Source organism: Megascapheus bottae, chromosome 9 (genome assembly GCF_031878675.1).
Source record: "Megascapheus bottae isolate mThoBot1 chromosome 9, mThoBot2.hap1, whole genome shotgun sequence".
In the NCBI taxonomy this organism is placed as follows: domain Eukaryota; kingdom Metazoa; phylum Chordata; class Mammalia; order Rodentia; family Geomyidae; genus Megascapheus; species Megascapheus bottae.
This window is the reverse complement of record NC_143517.1, coordinates 44633551-44659143: the sequence shown is the minus strand read 5'-3', so window position 1 is coordinate 44659143 and position 25593 is coordinate 44633551. Positions and strand designations below refer to the sequence as shown.

The window sequence follows — 25593 nt, the reverse complement described above, 5'->3', positions numbered from 1 at the left end:
TAAATATACTTTAGCAAAATATACAAATCTAAATATATCTTTAAAACTTTGAAAAGTGCTGACATTGATCAAGACACATTCATAAACTGCTTTGTTGAATGGCAACTCTACTATCCAACTACTTAAAGATAATAAAAAATATTTTTAATCTCATAGAGAAATGTCCAATACACTTACCCTCCACCACCAAAAGCTAGTGAGTCCATGTCTCCTTTGATAAAAAACATATTATCTCCTGTCCACTTAAAGACCTACATGAATGGAGAGGAAAGAGGCTTTAATAGACAGAAATGGTCACTAAAAAGAACTACTTTCAAACCCAAAAGAGTTAACATTAAGTCTAAACAGACAGTAAAAGGAGGAACCACAATGAAGTTCAGCATCAAAGATCTGGTACTTTCCCCTCAGTATCTGTATGACTCAATTTGAAAGCACATGCCATACAATTGAATTCTAACACCTCAAACCTTGACAACTCAGTCACACATCTTTTTCTTCCTTGCTTGCCTGGTGGGCCCATGCTTGCTAGGCAGACACATTTACCACTTCAAGTTGAGACCAGTAAGGAGCCACCATGCCTGCTTATTGATATACTCTGTCCCCAAACCTGCCTGGAACCCATAATCCTTTCTCCTATCTCTGCTCTCAAAGAAGCTGACACTAGATAGAAGCAATTTCTGACTATACTTCTCTCTTCTGACATGAGCTTTTGACCATTTAACATAAATGCACATTAAAATTGGGAGGCAAATTTTCTGTTCTTTTCTATATTAGCCATGTTCACAATGTATTTATGATTCCAGTTTATATTTCTATAAAGAACAAAGAGAACTTAACAACTGAGAAATCTGAAGGCCAAACTAAACATTAATATTCTTAATTATCTCTAGTCTTCTAGGTGTTTAACCTAAACCTAATATCTATAGGCCCTAACAGTTTAAGCACCTGTAGTACCTTTACTTTATCAATTTTTATTTGTTCATTATAGTTTTCAATAAAGCTTCCTAATATTCATTCATATGCTTGTAGTTATTACATTTATCAAGAAGCAACACATTCAAATTGAAACTGAAAACTGTAATAACTGAGTTCTCTGTTACCTATATCAACTGATAAATGAGGGAATAGAAAGCTCTGACTAATCAGACAAACCAGTTAAGCACAGTAATTTTTCTTTCTTTTTTTGTTGCTGGTCGTGGGGTTTGAACTTGGGGCTTAGGAACCATCTCTGAGCTATTTTGCTTCAAGATAGTGCTCTACCACTTGAACCACAGTTACACTTCCGGATTTTTGGTGGTTAACTGGAAATGAGAGTCTCACTGGCTATGCTAGCTTTCAATCCTCAGATCTTAGCCTCTGGAAAGCTGCCTAAGTTTAAACTAGTGAAGTTATCAGTTAGTAAAAGACAGAAATGCAACTCAAATTGTGTGTATAATTTAAAGAACTGTGCTTCTCATTCTACCATCTCCATATAAATGAAATATTAAAAACTGTCCTTACCTCAAACTCTGGACAGAATGTAAAAACAAAGGTCTCTCCAGTACCATAAAAGCCATCACTTACTTTAAATGGCTCAGATGCTAATGCACCAAAAACCTAAAGATAAAAAGGTCATGTTCAATAATGTGATTTATTAATTTATTTGTTTTATTAAGCCATAGGCCTGATTAAAAAAACAAGACAAAAAAGCACAAGTCTTTATGAGTTTAGCAAACATTCTGCTACTAAAAAGTATGTTGTTTATTGAACTATTTATTTTTCATCATTGATCAGAAAATCCTTTTTTTCCCCCCCAGTCTTGGGCTTGAGCTCAGGGTCTGAGCATTGTCCTTGGACTTTCTCAAAGCTAGAGCTCTACCACTTGAGCCTCAGTACCACTTCTGGCTTTTTTCTAGGTATGTGGTACTGAGGAATCAAGTCCAGGTCTTCGTGCATGCTAGGCAAGCACTCTACCACTAGGCCAAACTCCTGGCCCCTGGTCAGAAAATTCTTTAAAGCCAGGTTTTGATCTAAATCACTTCACCCTTTAGCTCCATGGCCCTGCATATTATACCACATACATTAAATGTCCTACTGAAAACAAACAAAAATGAGACCAGGACAATTCACTTCTGTTGTAGACCCACATCTCCACATTATAAATGGAGAGGACTGAGTATGCCAGGTGATCTCTATTTTTGTAGATTCTATTTTTGTAATCTTTACTTTTAAGAAAAACCTCCTGAATTGAGGTTATTTTAGAGGGAAAAGTAAGCAGAATATAAATTATAGCTCAATTTTAAATTATCACTAGGCATAGTCCCATGTAATAACATTATGAATTTTAATTCGATGTTTGCTATACTTATCCCTAGTACTTCATTTATTTTCATTAGTATAAATATCTTTTCTTAATTTATACAACCTATATAAATTTATTCTAAAACAGAAATGAGAATATTAATCTTGTGGAGCTTTTGATGCTTAAATAACAATGCAAAGGAAGTAATTATTCAAATAATGAAAATTTTCATCGATACTGCTAGCTTTCCTTCTCTTTACTTGAAACTAATATAAACTTACCGTATTAGAAGAAATGAGTATTTTTCTCTCTTATGTAAAGTTGCATTCTTATAATTACCTCCACATAATTTTATCCATGCACCATGAGCCTCATTTTCTTTTCTTTCTCATACATATAAATCTTTTGTTTTTGGGCTCATCGTATTCATAGCAACATATTTTTCCTTTTTTTGCCAGTCCTGGGCTTGAGCTCAGGACCTGAGCATGTCCTTGGATTTTCTCAAGGCCAGAGCTCTGCCACTTGAGCCTCTTGAGCACTTCTGGCTTTTTTCTATGTATGTGGTACTGAGGAATTGAACCCGGGTCTTTGTGCATGCTAGGCAAGCACTCTACCACTAGGCCAAACTCCCGGCCTCATGCAACATATTTTGTTCAGAATTAGAGACATTGGTATAATCAAATCTTAGTACTATATTATGTTCTCCTCATGCCTCTTTTTATCCTCTGTAGAACTGAGCATTATTGCCTAGCATTTGTTAAAAATTACCCAATACATATCAGTCACAAAGTAAAAATGTACCAATGAAATACTTTTTACTGGCAAAATATTCAAAGGTGTGGAGACAGTTTCTCATACCTGCCCATCACTGTCCTTAATCACCATCAGCACTGGGGTGTCTAAACCGGTCATTGTTCGGTAAAGGGTCTTCAAACTTGTGCCATGCTTCCCAGTACCATAAACAAGAGTCCATGGATAGCCAATAGTTCTTGGGGGAAGATGCTTGGTTAGCTTACAAAAACAAATGTGTTTACAAGTTAGCTTATTGACAATATATAACATATTAATAAAAGTTGGAATTTGCTCATACTTAAAATACATAGAAGACAGGATAATAATAGAAATGGTTTATCATTCTCCAGGATCCTGAGATGCCTGAAGAGTAATCATACATTTCACAGCATGAAATATTACTTGTTTACCATGAAAGACTCACGCCGAATCAGATGCAGATTGGAATAAAAATGACAAGTTGAATTACTTAATGCCAACTGCATGTAACTAAAAGAAATTATTAGTAAATACCTCTAAATTAATTATTCATGCAACACTATCAAAGTTAGAAATTTTCCTTATAGATCTGTGACTTTTAACAAGTTAATTTGTTGTGGAAAAGTTCATCATTTAAAAAACAAAACATTAGGAGAAAAACATGGGAAGGGGGAATTTTGGTGCTGTGGCTCAAGGGGTAGGGCGGCAGCCTTGAGCTGAAGAACTCCGAGATAACATCCAGGCCCAGAGTTGAAGTGCCATGACTGACCAAAAACAAACAAAAAACACAGGAAGGGGTAATAATGTTCAAGAAGCAATGTACCCATTACCTGATGAATGTAACTGTAACCCCTCTGTAAATCACCCTCTAACAATAAAAAAAGTGCACAACAGCAGCATTTATTCCTACAGCTGCTGTAACAGCTACAAGAGATAAAACACATACATAAAGAACATTTTGGGGTGTGCTGACACACCAGTAATCATAGTATTGGCTAGCTAAGAGAGGAGACTTGCGAGTACAAGGCCAGCCTGAGTTATGCAAAGTTTCACATATATACATACATGAAAATAAAAAAAATAATGACTAATATCATACATCATTTTAACTGCTGTGAAGCTGATATAAATCTCTGCTTTTGTAACTCGTCTCAGAGGTTTATATTCACATCAGTTGCTATATTCTGCTTATTTCACTTTATGGGAAAGGCACAAAAGTAGGTAACATTATAGCAAAAACAATTGAGAAAGGCAGCTTTATTTTCATGACCACACACTAAGAAGTGCATGTATCATACCTTTTCAATTTGATCTGGCAGTAAGAGTTCACTGGGATCGCTTAGGTTAGGTCTAAAAGATTCTGACTCCAGCTCTGCTTTTACTGGAGCAGCCTGCTTTGAATTTATGTCTTCTCTTGTAGTAATCTAAAAAGTAAATAGAAGCAGTGTATTAATGTAATATTATTTGTGATTTTCTTTCAACAATCTCAGTCTCTGGGGTGAAGTAAAACTTATAATTTAGCACAAGTGATTAGAATATTCATTTAAGATATTATAAGGCAAAAGATACCTTGCCTAATGGCCTGTTCAATGCAGAAAAAGACTGGAGAACAAACACAGTTTTCTCATCTACTCCATTAGGAAAAATTGGCAATGTATTATAAGCCCTCATATTTATGTGTAATAGAAGATCGTTGCATGCAATTATTTGCCCACAAGGTAGAAAAGTAAGCTAGCCAAGCTTGCTTTTTAATTAAGTGCTCTTTAAAATATATAGTGGTTTTATTTTCATGCTTAGCACAGAAGCTGTCAAAATGAAGAAAACTTCCTGGAGATCAAAAATTTAAAGAACAATTTGAGACTAAACTATTACTTCCTTTTCATTGGTGTGTGAGTGTATGTGCGTGTGTGCCTGTGTGTGTGTGTGTATATTTGTGTGTGTGTGTGTTTGGGAAAGCTACCATTTTTCAGTTTTTTTTTTTATATTTTCTATACACAATCATTTTCCTGCTTGAATCAAATAAAAACTTCAAGGTTATTTTATTTACAAGTCTGTGTTAAAAGTGAAATCAGATTTTTCTGCTTGATGGAACTCATCTCATTAGTATTCTTAAAATGAAAACAATGCTCATTAATATAGTTTATTCTTAATGCCTTTTTATATTAACTTTCCTATATAAAACACTGTAATATGAAAAAATTAAAAGCACTGAAACATAATTACTATTCATGAAACTTTTACATTAGCAAATATACAGAATTCTTTTGGAGCAGATAACTAAAATGCAGCAAAGCTCAGTGACTGATTCCACACAGGAATGAAATCTTGTTCAATTACTTTGTTCTTGTAACAGATCTCTTATCAAACCCAGACAGCATGTATTTTCAACCAATACATGTTCTAGAACGGGACTATTTCTGATGAGAAGCTAAATACTGCTGACTTCACATCAGCCTACTGTTTTATTCATACTTTAATGATGTAAAAGTTTAAAGAAAGACACCCAGCAGCATTAGGAAAATTAAAAGTATTCAGTAGTTCTACCCCAGCCATGAAAACATAGTAAAAGAAAACACAAAACTAATAATAGACAAAACTAAAAAGAATGAGTTTTCAGTTAGCTCTCCCTTTTTCTTGCTAGAAATTAATAAAGATAATTGCACAGAATTGTAAATAATTTCATCTGGCTCTGGTGCCCAGCTTATACTATTCTAATCACCTCAAAAACAAAAAACAATCGGTCCCATTAAGATACCTGATGGGGGAAGTTCATATAACCAAAACAGCCTTGAAGAGGAGAAAATACTTCAGACTATCTAGCCAATAAATTTACTTAAGTTTTCCCATAATCTTATCTCTTTACAACTGCTTAGTAAAGATTTGATCACAAAACCAAAGACTACTACATGTTAAAAATTAAATGAAAACTCATTAGTCAAAGAAACACACAGTACTGAGAGGAGTTCTGAAGTGATAGAATTACACTGAATACTTTTCAAATGAAAACATGACAGAAAAGATAATCTTAGAGCTCTTCAATACAGCAGTACCGTTCAGTACTAAAAGGTGTGTTCTGATGGGTTACTTTAGCACTTCAGTCAAAACAAATTCTTCAAATCTGAGATTTGCCCTGACAAAAGAGACTAAACCCAAGGAGAGTGGAACTCTGAAGGGGCTTAAACTACTGAAGGGGGCACCTGGAGGCGTCTGCAGAGTGTGCGCAGTTCTTCAGTATTTAGAGCATCGATCCTGCGGTGATACTCAGCCACTGACACTACCTGAATGTGGAGACAGGAAGACAATAATTCCACTGACAGTTGAGGAAATAGCCGCACAAAAAGAAAAAAAAAAGGCAAGAAATAAGAGAAATTTAAATGAGGAAAGAGGACTGAGATAAGGATTTTTTTTCCCCCACTCCATGCTGAAAATCCAAGAGATTTATATATCAAAGGAGAATAAAATACACATGAGTGAGCTTTACCACTATATCCAACTACTTGAAGACAAAAAGTATATTTCATGGACTACTTCAAAAAGACTTGAATTTAGTTGAACAGAAAATGCAGTTAGCTACATTAAATATAATTTGATTTGCTAACACCAAGGAGAACATATAAAATCTAAAAAGTCTTGCAGTTTACAAGAGAGTAGTAGTCAACTTATTCCCTCAAACCAGCTGAGCTCAAACACATCTTAAATGCCATGCTGAAAGAATTTCCTCTGGGTACAAGTGATAAACATACCTATCTATATCAGAAAGAGTGGAGGAGGCCAGAAAAAAAGAAACAAAGTGCATTTGAAAATCTAAGGCAATTGACTTAAAGTAAAAGTGAAGGGCGCTCAAGAAAGTAGAAAATTAAATTTAAATTTTCAAAGACATGTTTAATCAACACTATCTTCTGAGGCACATCAATTTGAAACTTTTTTTTCAAACTGTAGTTCTGCCAGGTTTAGCTTCTTCTGTTTTATAACTTTATGGTTTGTGGTGAAATTGTGAACAAACTTTACTATATTCTAAACTTCTATCATTGCCCAGACCACTCTCTTTCTGGATGCTGAATTTGAAAACCTTGTGACAGATAAACACTATTATACAAAAGACATGTAAGAAAAAACAAACACAGTTCCTCAAGCTGACACAGTTACAGCATTTTCAGACCAAGACACTACTGTAAGAATTCTTATTAATACAGCAACCTATAATGGTATCACAGATAAATGCTTATTTTCCTTACATGACAAATAAGCATAGATTGTGTGTAGTGGGCACACACACAAAATGTAGTTCAGTATTTGGTTAATAACATATTTACAATGTCTAGTCAAGATATTAATAAGTCCTTTTTCCTCCAGTCAATTAAAATAATAACTGTAGGAAAAGCTATGCAATGTTTGTTGAAAGCTATGAAACATATAAGAAGGGGGGAAGAGAGAGAAGACCTTGGAATATATCCATTTGGGCCAACATTATATATTGACTTTTGCTAAGCAACAATGTATACAAATGGTAGGCTCACTCCATACTTAAAATAGTAATAAAGTGGCTATCCATACTTAAAACAATAATAAAATAGCTATTCATCCTTAGAACAATAATAAAGTGGCTATCCATACTTAGAAAAATAATAAAGTGGCCATTTCCTATTCCCTCTTCCACAGGGAATAAGAAATCTTTTTCTCTACAAAAGTTCTTACTTTGCCACTCCAAAACAATCTACCTTTTCTCACTCATGTTTTTGAAAACATGTTATCTTATCTCTTTAAGCCTTATAAATCCACTGCCTAATTAACCCTAATATTGACTTATGCCCTGATGAGTCAAGATAGGAGAAATAGTCTGTAAATTAATGGAGAAGATTTGAAACCAACTACAGAAATACATTTACTTGGTGCTGGGAGCATGGCCTAGTGGTAGAGTACTTGCCTAGCATGCACAAAGCCCTGGGATCAATTCCTCAGTACCACCATACACAGAAAAGGCTAGAAGTAGTGCTGTGGCTCAAGGGGAGAGTGCAAGCCTTGAGAAAGCCCAAGAAGAACAGGGCTCAGGCCCTGAGTTCAAGCAGAAAGAAAGAAAGAAAGAAAGAAAGAAAGAAAGAAAGAAAGAAAGAAAGAAAGAAAGAAAGAAAGAAAGAAAGAAAGAAAGAAAGAAAGAAAGAAAGAAAGAAAGAAAGAAAGAAGGAAGGAAGGAAGGAAGGAAGGAAGGAAGGAAGGAAGGAAGGAAGGAAGGAAGGAAGGAAGGAAGGAAGGAAGGAAGGAAGGAAAGAAAGAAAGAAAGAGAAAGAAAGAAAGGAAGGAAGGAAGGAAGGAAGGAAGGAAGGAAGGAAGGAAGGAAAGAAAAGAAAGGAGGGAGGGAGGGAGGGAGGGAAAGATAGATAGATCTTTACTCTTCTCAAAAAAAAATATGGATAGGCTGGGAGCATAGCGTAGTGGTAGAGTGCTCGCCTAGCATGCACAAAGCCCTGGGTTCAATTCCTCAGTACAACATATATAGAAAAAGCCAGACATGGTGCTGTGGCTCAAATGGCAGAGTGCAAGACTTGAGCAAAAAGTGTCCAAGTCCTGAGTTCAAGTCCTGAGTTCAAGTCCCAGGACTGGCAAAACAAAAATTATACACACACACACACACACACAAACACACACACACACACGTATAGAAGATTCAGAATTCCAATAAATGTAATAAATCTTGAATTCATTTATATAGGCTTGGCAATTCATACTCTATGTATAGAACTACTTCTTCGTTTACCTAAACATTCAAATCAAACAGAAAATCCATACATTGCTATAAAATATTCCATATCACATCCTGCTTATTAGAGGTACACAGTTGAAGAAACCAAGGCCTTCCACTTAGAAGTATAGTCACCATCTGCCTAAGAAGAAATTTATCAAGTAACAAAATCATTTGGATAAACTAATACATCCAATGGAAAGAAATAAGTATTACAAGCTACAATTCACAGGTAGAGTGCTTGCCTAGCATGCAGGTAGCTCTGGGTTCAATTCCTAATTACCACATATACAGAAACGACAGAATTGGTGCTGTGTCACAAGTAGTATAATTCTAGCCTTGACAAAGCTCATGGACAGTGCCTAGGCCAAGAGTTCAAGCCTCAGAAGCTGAAAAAAAAAGTACTTCCTAATGGAAAATACTTTACATGATTTGAAGATTCTCGGGGAAAGCAGATATAGTTACTGTTCTTTTGGGTAAAAAGAAATCTATACCAAGCTGGGTGCTGGTGGCTCATGGCTATATTCCTAGCTACCTAGGAGGCTGAGATCTGAGGATCGTGGGTCAAAGCCAGCCCAGGCACCGAACTCCTTGAGACTCTTACCTTCAATAAACTACCAGAAAACTGGAAGTAGTGCTGTGACTCAAGTGGTAGAGCACTAGCCTTGAACTGAAGAGCTCAAGGACAGCACCCAGGCCCAGAGTTTACCCCATGACTGACAAAACAAAAACAAAAACAAATTAAAAAAAACCATAAATCTATACTAATGAAAAGCCATTTAATTACAATATATTGTGATATATTTCTGAAACTGTTATATGGGTCTCATAAAAAGAGATCATCTGTTTACTCAAGTGAATATATGAACACCTATTTAATTATCAAATTCCTTTGTGTTCTGAATGTTATACAGAGCAAGAATATACTTCCAAAACAAAATATTCATAACTCATATTTAAAATTCATAAAATGAATACAAACTAATAAACAGTAAAGAGGGTAAAATTTACATTTCCACTCCGTGTGTGTGCATATGTGTGTTGGTCTTGGGGTTTGAATTCAGGGACAAAGCCTTGTACTCTACTTGAATCAGCTCTACTTCTGGCTTTCTTTTTGGTAGTGGTGGTAGTTAATTAGAGGGAAGAGTCTCATGAACCTTCCTTCCCTGGCTGGCTTAGAACCATGATCCTGAGATCTCAGCTCCCTATATTGCTAATATTACAGGAATGAGCCACTGGCACCTATCTGTTTCCATTTCTTAAAATGAATACTATCTGTCATAAAGTTCTTTAGAAGAGGGAGGGTGAATAGAGAAGGTAAATGAAGATGAATATAGTTGAAGCAGTTTATTTTTATAGATTGCTAAACATCAATGAGTCCTGTTGAAGATGCTTTAGAAGGAAGAAGGGTAAGAAAAACTAACAGTTATGGTAGGCTTGATTGGGATATATCATATATATGTATGGACATATCAAAATAAATCTCCCTTTGCATAATTAATGTGTTTAAAGATCACAAAAAAGAGGTTAAAAGATTTGGAAAATAATAAGACCCAATCTATCCCAAGACCAGAAAAAAAAAGAAACATTTGAAAATACCTGAAATGTGTTCTAGAACTAAATAATATACAGATTGAAGAAACATTCTAAACAAGAATTACATACTAAAAAAAGGACTAGACTTCATAATACTTGAAACAATAATAAGGCCTAAAAGTAAATAGTTGTGAGAATTTACAAACTCAGTTTGGCCAATAGTAAATACAAATCCCCTTAGGACTGGCTACTAAATCAGGCCCTTAAGTGGCTTATTTCAGCAATTATGGATGCAGAATGAAATAGTGAACGAAAGATTTCAGAACACTTAATATTACCAATGGCCAACTAAGAATGGTAATACATGCAAAACTACAAAATGAGTTTCCTTTGCTAGCCATAAAGGGTTGGGTCTAGTACTCTGTATGGATAGCAAAGTCTTCAGATATTTATGTCCATATAAATGATGCAATTATGCACATACTCATATACTTTGAATAATCTTTAGACTTACTCTACCAAATACCATGTAAATGCTAAAATGCTGTACTATTAGGGAATAATAAGAAAAAACTATACATGTTCAACATGGGCACAATTTATTTTCAACAGAGGTGGTTGTATTTTCATAGAAAGAGATACAGTGGTTAACTATCAACAAATCTCACAGAAGAAATTTCTAACAATTAATATAAGAAGGAAAATAATCTAAATATACATAAATCTACATTTTATGAATAAAATAAAGAACAATTTATGATGTAATAAAAGAATAGGATAAATGTACACATCTATAGAATGAAACTGGCAAAGGGGGTGAGGGGCAATAAGTACATATAAAATTCCTTTTACTTTTTTTATTGCTGGAGTAATATATAGAGGGATTACAGTTACATTTGTCAGATAGTGGGTGAATTACTTCTCACACATTGATACACCTTCTCATGTTTTTATCCCCATTTCCCTCCCCCCAACCCCTCCTAATCATCTTGTTTTCCCCCTTCCCTTTCCTATTTCAAATAAACGTATGTACAATATATCAGGTAACGAAGACAGATATAGTAATAATATGAGATAAACCATAAGGGCAAAAAAGAGAAGAGAAATAACACATTAAGAACAACAATCACACAAAATAAAGCTATTGCTTCCATATCCCAGAGTTCCTTTCATTTAGTCTCATCCTATATGACTTTATGTACCTAGGTTTTGACTATTGTAATCCTCTGATAGGAGAGTCCTAGATGTGTACTAATTATTACAAATGAGGGAAACCATTGAGTTTATGTTCCTTTAGGTCTGGCTTTCTTCACTTAATATGATTTTTTCCAACTCCTTACAAATGGGGTGATGTCATTCTTTCTGATGGCAGCATAGAATTCCATTGTGTATAAATACCACATCTTGATCCATTCATGTACTGAGGGGCATCTGGGTTGTTTTCATATCTTCGTTATGGTAAATAATGCTGCAGTGAACATCATTGTGCTAGTGGCTTTAGTATGTCCTGTTTCTGAACATTTGGGTAAATGCCAAGGAGTGGAATTGCTGGGTCATAGGGGACCTCTATGTTTAGTCTTTTTTTTTTTTTTTTTTTTTTTTTTGCCAGTCATGGGCTTGACCTCAGGGCCTGAGCACTGTCCTTGGACTTTCTCAAGGTTAGAGATCTACCACTTGAGCCTCAGCACCATTTCTGGCTTTTTTGAACCCGAGTCTTCATGCATGCTAGGCAAGCACTCTACCACTAGGCCAAACTCCCAGCCCCACATTTAGTCTTTTGAGGAATCACCATACTGCTTTCCATAGTGGTTGAACGAGTTTACACTCCCACCAACAGTATAGTAGAGATCCCTCCTAGCGACATCACTGACAGCATCTGATTTCTTGATCATGGCCATTCTAACTAGAGTGAGGTGGAATCTCAAAGTTGTTTAGATTTGCATTTCTCACATGGCCAGAGATATTGAGCATTTCTTCATGTGTCTATAGGCCATTCTTACTTTCTCTTCAGAGAAATCTCTCTTTAAGTCTTTAGCCCACCTTTTAATGTGATGGTTGTTTCTTTGAGGACTTGTGTGTAAGAGGTTTAATTTTTTGAGTTTTAATTATATTTTAGATATGAGGCCCTCATCTGTTGTATAGTGAAGATCTTCTCCCACACTGTGGGCTTTCTATTTAAGTTGCTAGCTATATCCTTTGCCATACAGAAGCTCTGCAGTTTAATGCAGTCCCATTTGCCCAAACTTTCTTTCATTTATTCTGGGTCTTTATTAAGAAAGTTTTGACCTGTGCCAAGGAGATCTAGTATATCTCCTATTCCTTCTTGTAAAGTTTTCAGAGTATCTGTTTTTACCTCAAGGTCTTTCATCCATTTGGAATTAATTCTGGTGCAGGGTGACACAGAAGGATCCAACTTTAGTTTTCTACAGGTGCTTAACCAACTCAGCCAGCACCACTTGTTAAAGAGGCTGTCTTTCTTCCATCCTATTTTTCCTTTGCCAGTCCTGGGCCTGGAACTTAGGGCCTGACCACTGTCCTTGGGCTTTTTCAAGGCTAGAGCTCTACCAGTTGAGCCACAACACCATTTCTGGCTTTTTGCTACATATGTGGTACCAAGGAATCGAACCCAGGTCTTTGTGCATGCTAGGCAAGCCCTCTACCACTAGGCCAAACTCCCTGCTCTTCCTTTTACTTTTAATGCCAGTACTTGAACTTGAACTCAGGGCAGAGACAGAGTCCCTTAGCTTTTTCATTCAATCTTGTTACTCTACCATTTATACCACAATCTACTCCTGGCTTTTTGATGGTTAATTGGAAATGAGTCTCATGAACTTCCTGCCTATGCTGGCTTCGAATTGCAATCCTCAGATCTCAACCTCCTAAGAAGCCAGCATTGCAAGTGTGAACCCTTGGTGTTTTGCGAAGTCCTTTTTTAAAAACTTTTATTGCTCAGGACGGAAAGATACCCTGGCTTCATACTTGCTTCAGAACAGAACTTCAGGGAGTTTCATAAAAAATATAGAAACAAACAAAAAAGATTAAGTCAATCTTATCTAAACTCCAAGATATGGAAACAAGAGGCTTATCTTTGAGATGGTTATTTTTAATGTAATATGTGAAATTATTTCTTTTTTCTTTTCTTTCTGTTCTTTTCCTGCCATTACGGTTTATCCCCTGTTGTTACTGTATCTGACTTTGGTACCTGGTGTATTGTATTTGAACTAGGGAAGAGAAGGGAAAAAACAAAATGATGAGACAAAGGACAAAGCGTGAACCAATAGAATAGCTAGCTATATTCACAAGACAATGTGTTGGAAATGAACTTTAAAACTCCAGAGGGGGGTGGAAGGAGGGAAAGTGGGAGAAAAACCAAGAGAAGTGCTAATTCACTCACTACCTTACGAATGTTAAGTATAACCTCTCTCCTCTGTATATCACCCTGACAATAAAGTTAAAAAAAATTAAGTCAATCTTAAAAAAAAAAAACCAAATAGCACAAGGATAGAGGGAGGAAGGGTGAGAAAAATGCAGTCATTATAAAAATTAAACTATGGGAGCCTGGTGGTAGAGTGCTTGCCTAGCATTCACAAAGACCCAGGTTTGATTCCTTGGTACCACATATATAGAAAAAAGCCAGAAGTGGTGCTGTGGCTCAAGTGGTAGAGCCCTGAACTTGAGAAAGTCCAAGGACAGTGCTCAAGCCCTGAGTTCAAGCCCCAGGACTGGTTAAAAAAAAAAAATTAAACTATGGTCAGGTGCCAGTGGCTCATGCCTGTAATCTGAGCTACTCAGGGAGGCTGAGATCTGAGGATCATAGTTCAAAACCAATCCTGGCAGAAAAGTCCACATGAGACTCTTATCTCCAATTAACCATTCAAAAACCAGAAGTAGTGCTGTGGCTCAAGTGGTAGAGTGCGATTCTTGAGCACAGAGATGCTCAGGGACAGCGGTCAGGCTCTGAGTTAAAGCCCTACAACAAAAATAACAATAACAAATAATTAAACTATGTTACTTGAGGGTAGTGATGAGAGAGGAAAACATTTGCAAGAATGAAGGAAGGTGTGATCTTGATCAAGATGCACTGTAATAACCTACCTGACTTACCATACATGGCATAACCAATCCTTAGGACAGCATATATATTAAATAAGATGCTAGGACAAATTAGTTCCCATGCTGAAAATGAATGATTTTTGATACTGAAAAATAGGGGTAGTTCTACTGTTAAACTATACTAAAAGAGTGTGTTGCAAACACTCAGATAAGTATAAGAAAATGTTAAATGACATGCTAATGGGAGAAAAAATATGGAATCACAGAAGATGTTCAATAAAAACTACAGGAGGCAAAACAAGAGTGCCAGACAAACCACCAAAGTCACACCAGAAGAAAAAAGACCACATGATTAGGCCTGTTATCTCTTAAATAAATTGAATTAATAATCTTCCAAAATATAAAGCACCAGGACTATATGGACTCACTGCCAAACAACTATTGAACATTTAAGGAAGAAATAATATTCTCCACAATCTCTTGTAGAAAAAAGAAGCAGAGGGAATACTTACTAACTCATTCTGTGAGGCCAGCATTACCCTAATAAAAGAACAAATAAAGATATTACAAAAAAAGGAATACTACAGACCATTAGCTCTCATGAAAATACATGCACAAACACTTGAAAAAGTATTAGCAAGATGAACCAAACAATGTATAAAGAATAATACAGAATGACCAAATAAGATTAATTCAAGGTATGCAAGGCTAAGCTAACACTTGAAAATTAATTGATGTGATCCTTTACATTACAGGCTAAAGAAGAAACTTTGATGCAAAAAAAAAGCACTAGTAACAAGACAATATTTATAATTAGAAACACTCCATAGCTAAAGAACAGAAAGGAATTAAATTTGATAAAGAACTATCAAAAAAACATTATGATCTTTAAAAAAAAAAGTCAATTCCTACAGTTATCACAAGTAATGATGAGAAACAAAGGTCCATTTCCAGAAAGACTGAGTGCAAAGCAAATTCCTAACCAAAATTGTAAAAGAGGTCACTGACAATGCAGTAAGACAAGCAAAGAAGATATATGACAGAGAAGGAAATTGAAACTGACTTTATTAGCAGATGATATGAAAATCCCAATAATCACAGGAAATAAAAAAATTAAGATTATCATATCCATCATAATAACATAAAAATTTCTTTCCAGGGCCGGAGTTTGGCCTAGTGGTAGAGTGCTTGCGTAGCATGCACGAAGACCCGGGTTTGATTCCTTGGTACCACATACTGAGAAAAAACCAGGAGTGGTGCTGAGGCTCAAGTGATAGAGTTCTAGCCTTGAGAAAAATCCAAAGACAATCCTCAGGCCATGAGATTAAGCCCAGGACTGGCAAAAAAAAATTTTCTTTCCAATATCACTAATATTAGCACCAAATAAGTGAAGTACTTAAAGCTACAAATATAACAAAATATGCAGAAGATTACATGAAGAGAACTGTTCAGTTCTGATGAAGTGAATAGATTTAAATAAATGGTGACAGTCCATGTTCATGGACATGCTGTAAAGTTGCCAGTTCCTCATCTAAACATTCAAATAGTAGTACCAAGTTACTTTATGGATAGAGGCAAAATGATTCTTAGGTTTACATGAAATCTTATATGGAAAGACCTATAATAGTCAAGAAAACAAAGTAGGAGTACTGATACTACTTATGTTTAAAACTTACTAATCAATGGAACAGGGTAATGGAACAGGGTAAGGCATTTAGATATAGATCCACTTAAATACAACTGACTTTTAACAAAGGAGCAGAGACAACTGAATGAAGAATAATCAGTCACTTCCTCCAAAGAGTCCAGAATATACAAAGAAAACAAAACAAAAAAACCCCTCCGTACCCAAATTTAGACAAATTCTGTGCTTATTAGGAAAACTGACTAAAAAATAGATCATAGAACCAAAGGGAAAATGTAAAAATGTAAGACTCTTGAAGTTATATGAAAAATACTAGGTCATTTTAGATTTGAAGAGGAGATTTTAGATGGGATAACAAGATCACAATAATGAACGAAAAAGGAGTAGTGTATCACTAAAATCAAAAGGTTCTACTATGAATGACACTGTCAAGATAATGAACAGATGATTACATTAAGAAAAAAATCCGTGTAAGATACTTATTTGGCAAAGGAGTACTCTAGATAATATTAAGAAGAATTCTTAAAACATGACAGTAAGAAATCAAGTAAACACTGAACCATGACCAAAGACCTGAAAAACTATCTCAGTAAAGAAGATATGCAGATGGATGGCAATATCCTAAGTCACCTGGGAAAGTTAAATTAATGGATTACTATTTAGTGTATACCTGCAAGAATGGCCAAAGTCACGAGACAGGAGCTCTAAATTTGTTGCTGGAACTAAAACAAAATGGCTACAGTTGCTTCAGAATACAGTCTGAAAGTAGGATCTTATTTTTGTTGTGGTTTTAAATAAAATTATCCATGCTACATCTATATGACCCAGCAATTATGCTTTGTATTTCCTAAATTAACTCAAAACTTATGTTCTCACAAAATATGCATAAGAAAACTTGTAATACTTTTTAAATAGGTGTCAAAACATAGAAACATGAATAAACAACTGATATATCCTTAAAATTGAATCTTATTCAGTAATACAAAGAACTAAGCTGACAGGCCAAGCATAAAGGCAAGAGTGCAAATCGCTAAGCCAATCATATAGCTGATATAATAACAACTATATGATTCTGGAAAAGGTAAAATTATAGAAACAGTAAAAAGATTTGTGGTTACCCAGAGTGCAAAGAGAAATTTAGAATGACTAAGTGTAGCCTAGGGAATCTGTAGTATAGTAGTGTTACTATGCATCATACAATTTTTTTTTTCCAATCCTGGAGCTAGATTTCAAGGCCTATCCACTGTCCTTGAGCTTTCTCAAGGCTAGCACTCTATCACTTGAGCCATAACACCACTTCTGGCTTTTTTCTGTGTATATGGTATCAAGGAATCTAAATCCAGGACTTTGTGCATACTAGGCAAGCACTCTACTACTAAGCCACATCCCCAGCTTCTATGCATCAGACATTTTTCAAAACCTATAGGACATTTAACAAAAAGAATGAATCTAGTACTATCTACAGACAATAATGTATAAAATATGGCCGGAGTTTGGCCTAGTGGTTGAGTGCTTGCCTCGCATGCATGAAGACCCGAGTTCGATTCCTCGGTACCACACATATAGAAAAAAGCCAGAAGTGGTGCTGAGGCTCAAGTGGTAGAGCTCTAGCCTTGAGAAAGTACAAGGACAGTGCTCAGGCCCTGAGTACAAGCCCAGGATTGGCAAAAAATAAAAAATAAAAAAATACTAGTGGTTTTTAGATTATATCAAATGTGTCACACGTGAATAATAGGGGGAACTGTGTTTCAAGGAAAAAAGAACACAGGAAAACTCAGTACTGTCCATTTATTTTTTATAAGCCTAAATCTAATTTTAAAAGTAAAATGTATTAATTAAAAAGTCAACCAAAGGATAAACAAAAAACTCAAAGAGATTATCACTTTGAGCAAGTAATGAGATGACACACATACACCAAAAAAGGAAGACAAACGTGCATTAGTGATATATGTAGCATAGTACATAGGAAAAAGTACTGGCTTTAGAATGAAAACTATGCTTTAATTTTTTCAGCTTTTTATAGTTTTATGAACTTGAGCAACTTCAATCTATTTGCTTTTTCAAATGGAAAAATGTTTATATTTTAAACACTATTCATCAGGAATAAAAATAGGTTCCCATATATTTAGTGAGATAAATTTGAAAAATTACCTATATTTTTTTAATTGTCCATGATTTTTTTATTGCAATTAATAGAAGGGTCACAATATATTCACCAGATAGAAGGTGTAGTACTTCACCAAAATTGATACCCTTTCTCATGACATGGTCCCCATTTTCCTCCCCCTTCTTCCGCTCATCTTGATTTCCCACCTTCCCCATCCAATTTCAAATAACCAAATAAGCACATATAAAATATATCAGATAACAAGGTGAAATATTGCAACAATATGAGATAACCAAGGGATAGCAAAAGAGATGAGAGATAACATAGTATATTAAGGACAATAACCACTCATTATATGGCCTTTGTTTCTACATCCTGGAGGTCCTTACATTTAGTGTCATACTATTTGGCCTAATGTCTCTAGATTTTGTTCTATTATAAATCTCTGCTAGGAGAGCCCAAGGTTTCTACTGATTATGACAAATGAGGGAGACTCTTGGGCCTATGTTCCTTTGAGTCTGGCTTACTTCACTTAATATGATTTTTTTCTAAGTCTTTCCATTTCCTTACAAATGGGGCGATGTCATCCTTTCTGACAGCAGCATAGAATTCCATTGTGTATGTATACCACATCTTGTTGATCCATTCATCAACTGAGGGGCTTCTGGGTTGATTCCATATCTTTGCTATGGTAAATAGTGCTGCAATGAACATTGTTATGCCAGTGGATTTAGTCTGTCCTTGTTTCTGGATGATTGGGTAAATGCCAAGGAGTGGAATTGCTGGGTTATAGGAGAGTTCTGTGTTTAGTCTTTTGAGGAACTGCCATACTGCTTTCTACAGTGGTTGAATGAGTTTGCGTTCCCACCAACAGTGTAGTAGTGATTCCTCCTTACCTTACTATATTCTAAAAAGTGTAAAAGTGAGTATAACAGAGAGTTTAAGGGAATAAACTGGGCAAGAATAAATAAAATGGAACTCCAGCATTGATTTTTACTAGTTGTTGTGTAATTGCTATATAGCTTCATTCTTCATTTGTAAAATGGAGATGGTAAGGAAATATTTCAGATTTAGGAGAATTCAGTAATTTATATTAAGCATTTAGAATAATACTTAGTATATAGTTAGTAGGGAAATTATATTTGCTGAAGTCACTAAATTTTTCCATTTACCTAAGCTGATTCACAAGTGTAATTAATTCATTAGGACCTTTTCTGGGTTTTCAAACATAAAAAACTAAATATAAAAAATGGAATAAAGCAGTTAAAGAAGTTAGGTGCTGGCTAAAGCAGTCTCTATACATGTATGGAGACCTCCCCTTAGTTCACAGACTAGCCCATCACTGAGTTTCTTCATCCTTAAAATAGAAAGTAATACTACTGTACTTTGAAAGGCATTATAAAAGTAAACATGAATGTGTGTGTGTGAGCGTGTGTGTGTGTGTGTGTGTGTGTGTGTACATTATTATGTATTATGGGTAGAGCTAAGGATCAGGGAGAAACTTGTTAGCTAAAAGATAAAACACCTGACAAAAATCACAGTCTCTTGCACTGATGATCAGGGCTGCTAAGAGTAGTAAGTATATGATACACAGTGCATTAATCTATAAAATTGAAATCATCTACAATTTACTATATTTGTAATGCATTAAACCATATTGAAGTCTTAGCTAGTTACAGCAAACTTATACAAAGAATAATTCAGAAAATATTAGTATTATTACTGCTCTTGATAAAAATTGATATCTGAAAGCTGTTAATCTGATTAAAACAAATTAATCTGAGAAATTTGAACAAAGCTTTTAAAACGTAATAATTCCAGGTACATGTACCTATTTGTGCTGATATAACAAATAAACAAAACTAAAAATACTACCAACTGAAATTATTTTGTTATGACAGGCTCAACATAAAATACACCACTCATATTTTGGGACATTTTCCAAAGTGACTTCTGGCTTAAAGTATGTATCTGGCCTTACCTAACTCATCTACAATTATAGTAAAAAAAAAATAGCATTTCAGAGGAAGAAATACAATCCTGAATTACCACAGAAAGAACAGTTGACAATACACTTTACAATAAATAATGCATACAATACTATACTGGAAATGACTAGAATCTCTAAAATCCATTTTCCTTTATTAGAATGTTTTCAAAGTTTTGCATTAGGTAGCATTCTCTAAAGCTTCAACAGCTTTAAGAATCCCTAGACTGCATCTTTTCAGAGGGTTTAAATGTTTCAATAGTATCTAGTTTTGGATCAATATAAATTGATTTTGCTCTATGGTTAAACAAGAAAAAATATGAACATTTTCTTACAAAGTTACATTTAAAGCAATAAGACAGCAATTAAGATTTGACATTTTCCTTTTGATGAGAATAAGAAAATAAAAACAATTTTACAAAGCAAAATGGTAATACTTTCCTAATTTCCCTATTGGAGTATATTTAGAATTAAAAGAAATAACTAAAAATAATTTCAAGGTATTTTCTGTAATCATGTAATTTTGTATTCCATAAATGTTCTTTAAGCTTAGTTTTTCAGTTTTATATGCTATTATAAAGATTAGTACATATAGAAATGGAAATACCTGACTAAAATTCACCAGAGTATATGTATGATTAATTGGTTGATGTCTTCTCCCTTTTTTCCCATACCAGAGACGAGACATTTCCTTCCCAGGGCAAATTAAGTTACATCAAATCACATAAGAACTGTTTCAAAAAGCATTCTTCCTGTGTTCAAGATAAATCCCCAGCACCAGAATCCTTACTAGAGTGACCAAACAGTTTGCTAGGGACAAAAGTTGATTGACATGACAGAGAGCTAATCACCAAGTAGAATTCATTGCAAACTGAGTCCTCAGTGGAGATTGTAAAGCCACGGAGGGAGGAGAGGATTTCACATGCTTAAGTTTGGTTGCACTGTATCCAAATGTGCAAAAAAAGGACTCAAAACTTTAAAGACACAGAGCATATATTTCTAAATACTGGTATACTAACATATATAATTAAAGTTTTTTTTTAAAAGGTCACAAAAAATAAAGTACAATTTCTAGACAATTTCAAATGACACTATGATTTAATGGTTTCAGTCAACATTTTATTTTTACACCTATTTATTTATCCTTGAGAATCTAATTAAATTCATCCTTATTTGATATGAACATTTTAAGTAGTAAGATGTCCATTTTCTAGCATATATTTTAATTAAAAGGTACTTCTACTCAATATGCTACATAGGGTATATTTCACTAAGCAGAAGCACAATGAAAACCAGAGAAGTGAACTTTTAAATATATCTGTATAAACTACAGATACAATTGACTATATGTAAACTAACATTACCTGCAGCTGAATTTCAATCTGTCGCTCTATATTTAGTTTGCTGTGTATTTATGTAAAATCACCTCCTCAAATATGGACAGACTTTTCTAAGCCCTACAACATTGTACCCACCCACATGTCCACAGTCCACTCTGCACAGGCCACAGCACATATCCTACAATAAATATACTACTGCTCCCCATACAGTCAGACTATTACTACTCTCAGCTGGTTTTACTAGCTACAACTTTAGCTTCTGGCCACAATGCCACAGAAGCACACTATCAACTATACAGGCCTTCCGATCCCCTTAACATAGACTGCATTCTGGTAACCTTCAGTTCTCTAAACAGAAACTCCCCAAAATATATCCATCAGCAATATCATATAATTTTGTAGGGGATACCATAATAAAATATATCATAGGGCTTGCAGTATGGCTTCGTGGTAGAGTGCCTGCTTAGCATGCACTGGGTTCAATTCCTCAGTACCACAAACACAGCAAAAGCCTTCAGTGGTGCTGTGGCTCAAGTGGTAGAGTGCTAGCCTTGAGAAATCCCAAAGACAGTACTGAGACCCTGAGTTCAAGGCCCAGGACTGGCCAAAACATGAAGTTATTTAAAATTTTAAAAAAACCTATCATAATTTCAGCCTACTAGGTGGCTATAATTATAGGCAAGAGCAGTACTAATGCCTATCAGAGAATTTTTTTAATTAATTTACTTTATTGTTATTATAGAGGTGCGCTATACAGAGGGGTTACATTTACATATGTCAGGTAATAAGTACATTTCCTACCACACATTGTCATCTGTTCCCTCATTGTCTCCCCATCCGTCATTCCCATCTCTACCCATGAGTTGTATATTCACTTTCATCAATGTCCAGTGCTCTCGACTGCTGTACTTTCCCACCCTTTTTCTCAGATTCTGTGCCCTCTCTCATCCTCCTACAGATATGCACATGAATATACTGTGAATAAGGTAGAGAATACAGAATCAGCAGCAAAAGAACAAAGAGCCACCAAATTTTAATATGAAAAAATTTTATAGACAGACCAAAATGAGGTATGTGATTGAAACTACAAGAATTATGAAGTATAGCATAACCTAGCTTATTCTGTTGATTGCAACATGAATCTTTCTTTTTTTTTCAGAGGATTCAATACTTGCAACATTAATCTTTCTGAAAGGTACTCTCTATACAGTATCTTTAGACAAAAAGACCTTGATTTTTGCACAAAAATAATCCTTTTCGTATTTTGCTGGCTAAGGTTAAGAGATCAGGAAAAGATTTCTTTAAAAAAAACTCAACTTTGATTTTGTTATTAGTTGTGCTTCAACAACAACAATTTATTTAGGTAAACACCAGAATACTGATTATCTGGTAGTTTAGGAAAGAAGGTGTTAACCAGACAATTGCAGTTGTGTGGAATGATGCCTCTTAGAGGTTGCAGCAGTACCACAGAGGTAATCTTCTCTAGAACATCTAATGAATGACTATGAAAACAATTCTACTTAGTGACAAGTATGCAGAGAGAATTACACCCACAAGACAATTAGCACATGGATTTGGAAAACCAAACTGAGTCATAACATGAAAGATTATTTTCTGGAAGAACTGAGATTTTTGAACTCAAAACACTCACTGGAGCCACACCTCTGGCCTTGCTTTAGGTTATTCTTCAGATAGAGTCTCACTTTTTATCTGGCCAGTCTAAGATGTGATCTTCCTACTTGTCTCCAACACAGCTAAGATTATAGATACGAAACAACATACACAAACTGCCTGATGAAATGAAATTTCACTAACTTTTTGCAGGAGCTAGATTTGAACTATAATCACCTCTGGAGTAAATAGGATTACACAAATGAAGCACACTGATCAGATACCATACTAGATTATATGACATAAAATATCTAGATACTAAATGCATAAATTTAAATAATTAAAATAGAGAGCATTAGAAGCTGAAATCAAACTATGATGATGTAAATAGTTTTTAAAACTATCAAAAGCAGAAGGCAGATTAAAGTATTTTGAACAATGGTATGCATGTTTATGAATAAAGTTACATTTATGCTTAACAACCAGGTTTGACTGAGAAACTGTAAGTAATGTCAAATGTCTAAAAGGTAACACATTGTCTCAGAAACTAAAAATTGAATGTAATATGCCATTTCATCCAACCAAGGCAATTTTCTTTTCAATGCAGTCATTTAAAAAAGAAAACGGAGGGGCCGGGAGAGTGGCTTAGTGGTGGAGTGCTGCTAGCATGCACTGAGACCTGGGTTTGATTACTCGGTACTACATACATAGAACAAAACAGAAATTGAGCTGTGGCTTAAGTGGTAGGGCTCTAGCCTTGAGAAAGCCCAAAGACAGTGTATTTTCTGAGTTCAAGCCCCAGAACTGATAAAACAAATAAACAGAAAGATAGATAGGTAGGTAGATAGATAGATAGATAGACAGATAGATAGATAGACAGATAGCAAAAAAAATGGAAAAATAAGCTGGATGCTGGTGGTTCGTGCCTGTAATTGTACCTACTCAGGAAGCTGAGATCTAATGATTACCAGAAGCACTTTCCGTTAATGCTTGACATTTTGTTAAACTGCAATTAGATACTTCCCTTTTCAAATATATAAAATGACTCCATTCAAAACTAAAATGTAGCCTGGGAGGTTGGCTACTGGTAGAGTGCTTGCTTAGCATGTATGAAGCCCTGGGTTCGAATCCTCGATACTACATACATAGAAAAAGCCAGAAATGGTACTGTGGCTCATGTGTTCTAGCCTTGAGAACGCCCAAAGTTAGATAATGCTCAGGCCCTGAGTTCCAACACTGGGACTGACCAAAAAAAAAAAAAAAGAGTTATATAATAAAGTTAAAAAAAACAAACAGCAAACTGAAAAGTAGATGGGAATGTAACTTAATGGTAGAGTGCTTGCCTAGCATGCATTAAGCCCTGGGTTCAATTCCTCAGTACCATATAAACATAAAAGGTCAGAAGTGGTAGAGTGTCAGTTAGCCTTGAGCAAAAGAAGCCCAGGGACATGCCCAGAGCCTGAGTTCAAGTTCCAGGACTGGCAAAACAAAAACTAAAATAAAAAGTTAACTTTTTCATAAAGTGCCAAGTCCCATATAAAGCAGTATTGTTGTTAAATACATTTACACTTTCTTTAATTGGATACTAGCAGAAATTAAACATGTTGTTTCCTATAACAGTAGATTTTTCATTCCATTACTATACTATTTGGAATTCCACAACCATTACAAAACTTATCTATTCTCATGCTAAAGGGTATTTAAGTACCTTACAATTTTTAAGCTAATTTAAAACTGCTACAACAATTTATCATATTGATTTAAGTATAAAAGACCTATAGTAAAAATGAAAGGTGTATGTATTACACTAAAAAATATTTAGACATACTCAAAATCAGGACTACATTTTAAACAAAGACAAAACATGTATATGTTCAATCATTATACATGTTAAGTACATGTATGATAAATTTGTATCACATAAACAATCACAAACTTTAACCAAATGAATAATTGAACTTAACTGCATTTATTATCACATTTTAGCATCTGCTCTATATTTTCTAAATATATTAAAGAAAGGACAAATACAGGCAACAGCAAAAAGATACTGTCACCACATCAAGCTTTCAAGGCAAAACATATAAATTTTAAAAGATTCATCTAGGCTGAGCTTCAATGGCTCAGACCAGTAATCCTAGCTACTCAGGAGGTGATCTAAGGATCACTGTTCAAAGCCAGCCTGGGCACGAAAGTCTGTGGGACTCTTATCTCCAATTTACCTACCAGAAAACCAGAAGTGGGGCTTGGCCCAGGTGGTAGAGCATTAGCCTTGAGCTTAAGAGCTCAGGGACAGTGCCCAGGCTTATCTAAAAGGGGCCACAAAAATCTTACTAGTATTGTCTATATAAGCAAGTTCAGTAAATTTGAGTACATGAAATTTTATTGCGTTATAAAATTAGCGTCATCTTACTTCCCTAACATTATTATTACTAAACCTAAGTCAAGATGATGCAACTTGGAAGAGATTGCTAATTTGCCTTTAGGTGCTGTACCTCTTTCATGGCAAAAGATGAAAAATTAAA

General features: G+C 35.0%; 1 protein-coding gene across 7 annotated transcripts in view; it reads right to left on the bottom strand.

Annotated features, from left to right (window-relative positions):
* Oxr1 (oxidation resistance 1) overlaps positions 1-25593 on the bottom strand; it is a 348769-nt gene that overhangs the window by 3339 nt on the left and 319837 nt on the right. For 3 of the 7 annotated variants that reach the window (XM_090339254.1, XM_090339255.1, XM_090339258.1), the window contains 5 exons: positions 6250-6330; positions 4351-4476; positions 3140-3292; positions 1501-1596; positions 178-251 (listed from right to left, as the gene is read on the bottom strand). In XM_090339254.1, the coding sequence (XP_090195380.1) occupies positions 178-251; positions 1501-1596; positions 3140-3292; positions 4351-4476; positions 6250-6330 (530 nt within the window). Of the gene's footprint in view, positions 1-177; positions 252-1500; positions 1597-3139; positions 3293-4350; positions 4477-6249; positions 6331-20724; positions 20897-25593 lie in introns of those variants that run through there. The other 4 variants (XM_090339256.1, XM_090339257.1, XM_090339259.1 and 1 more) reach the window with 3 other exon arrangements.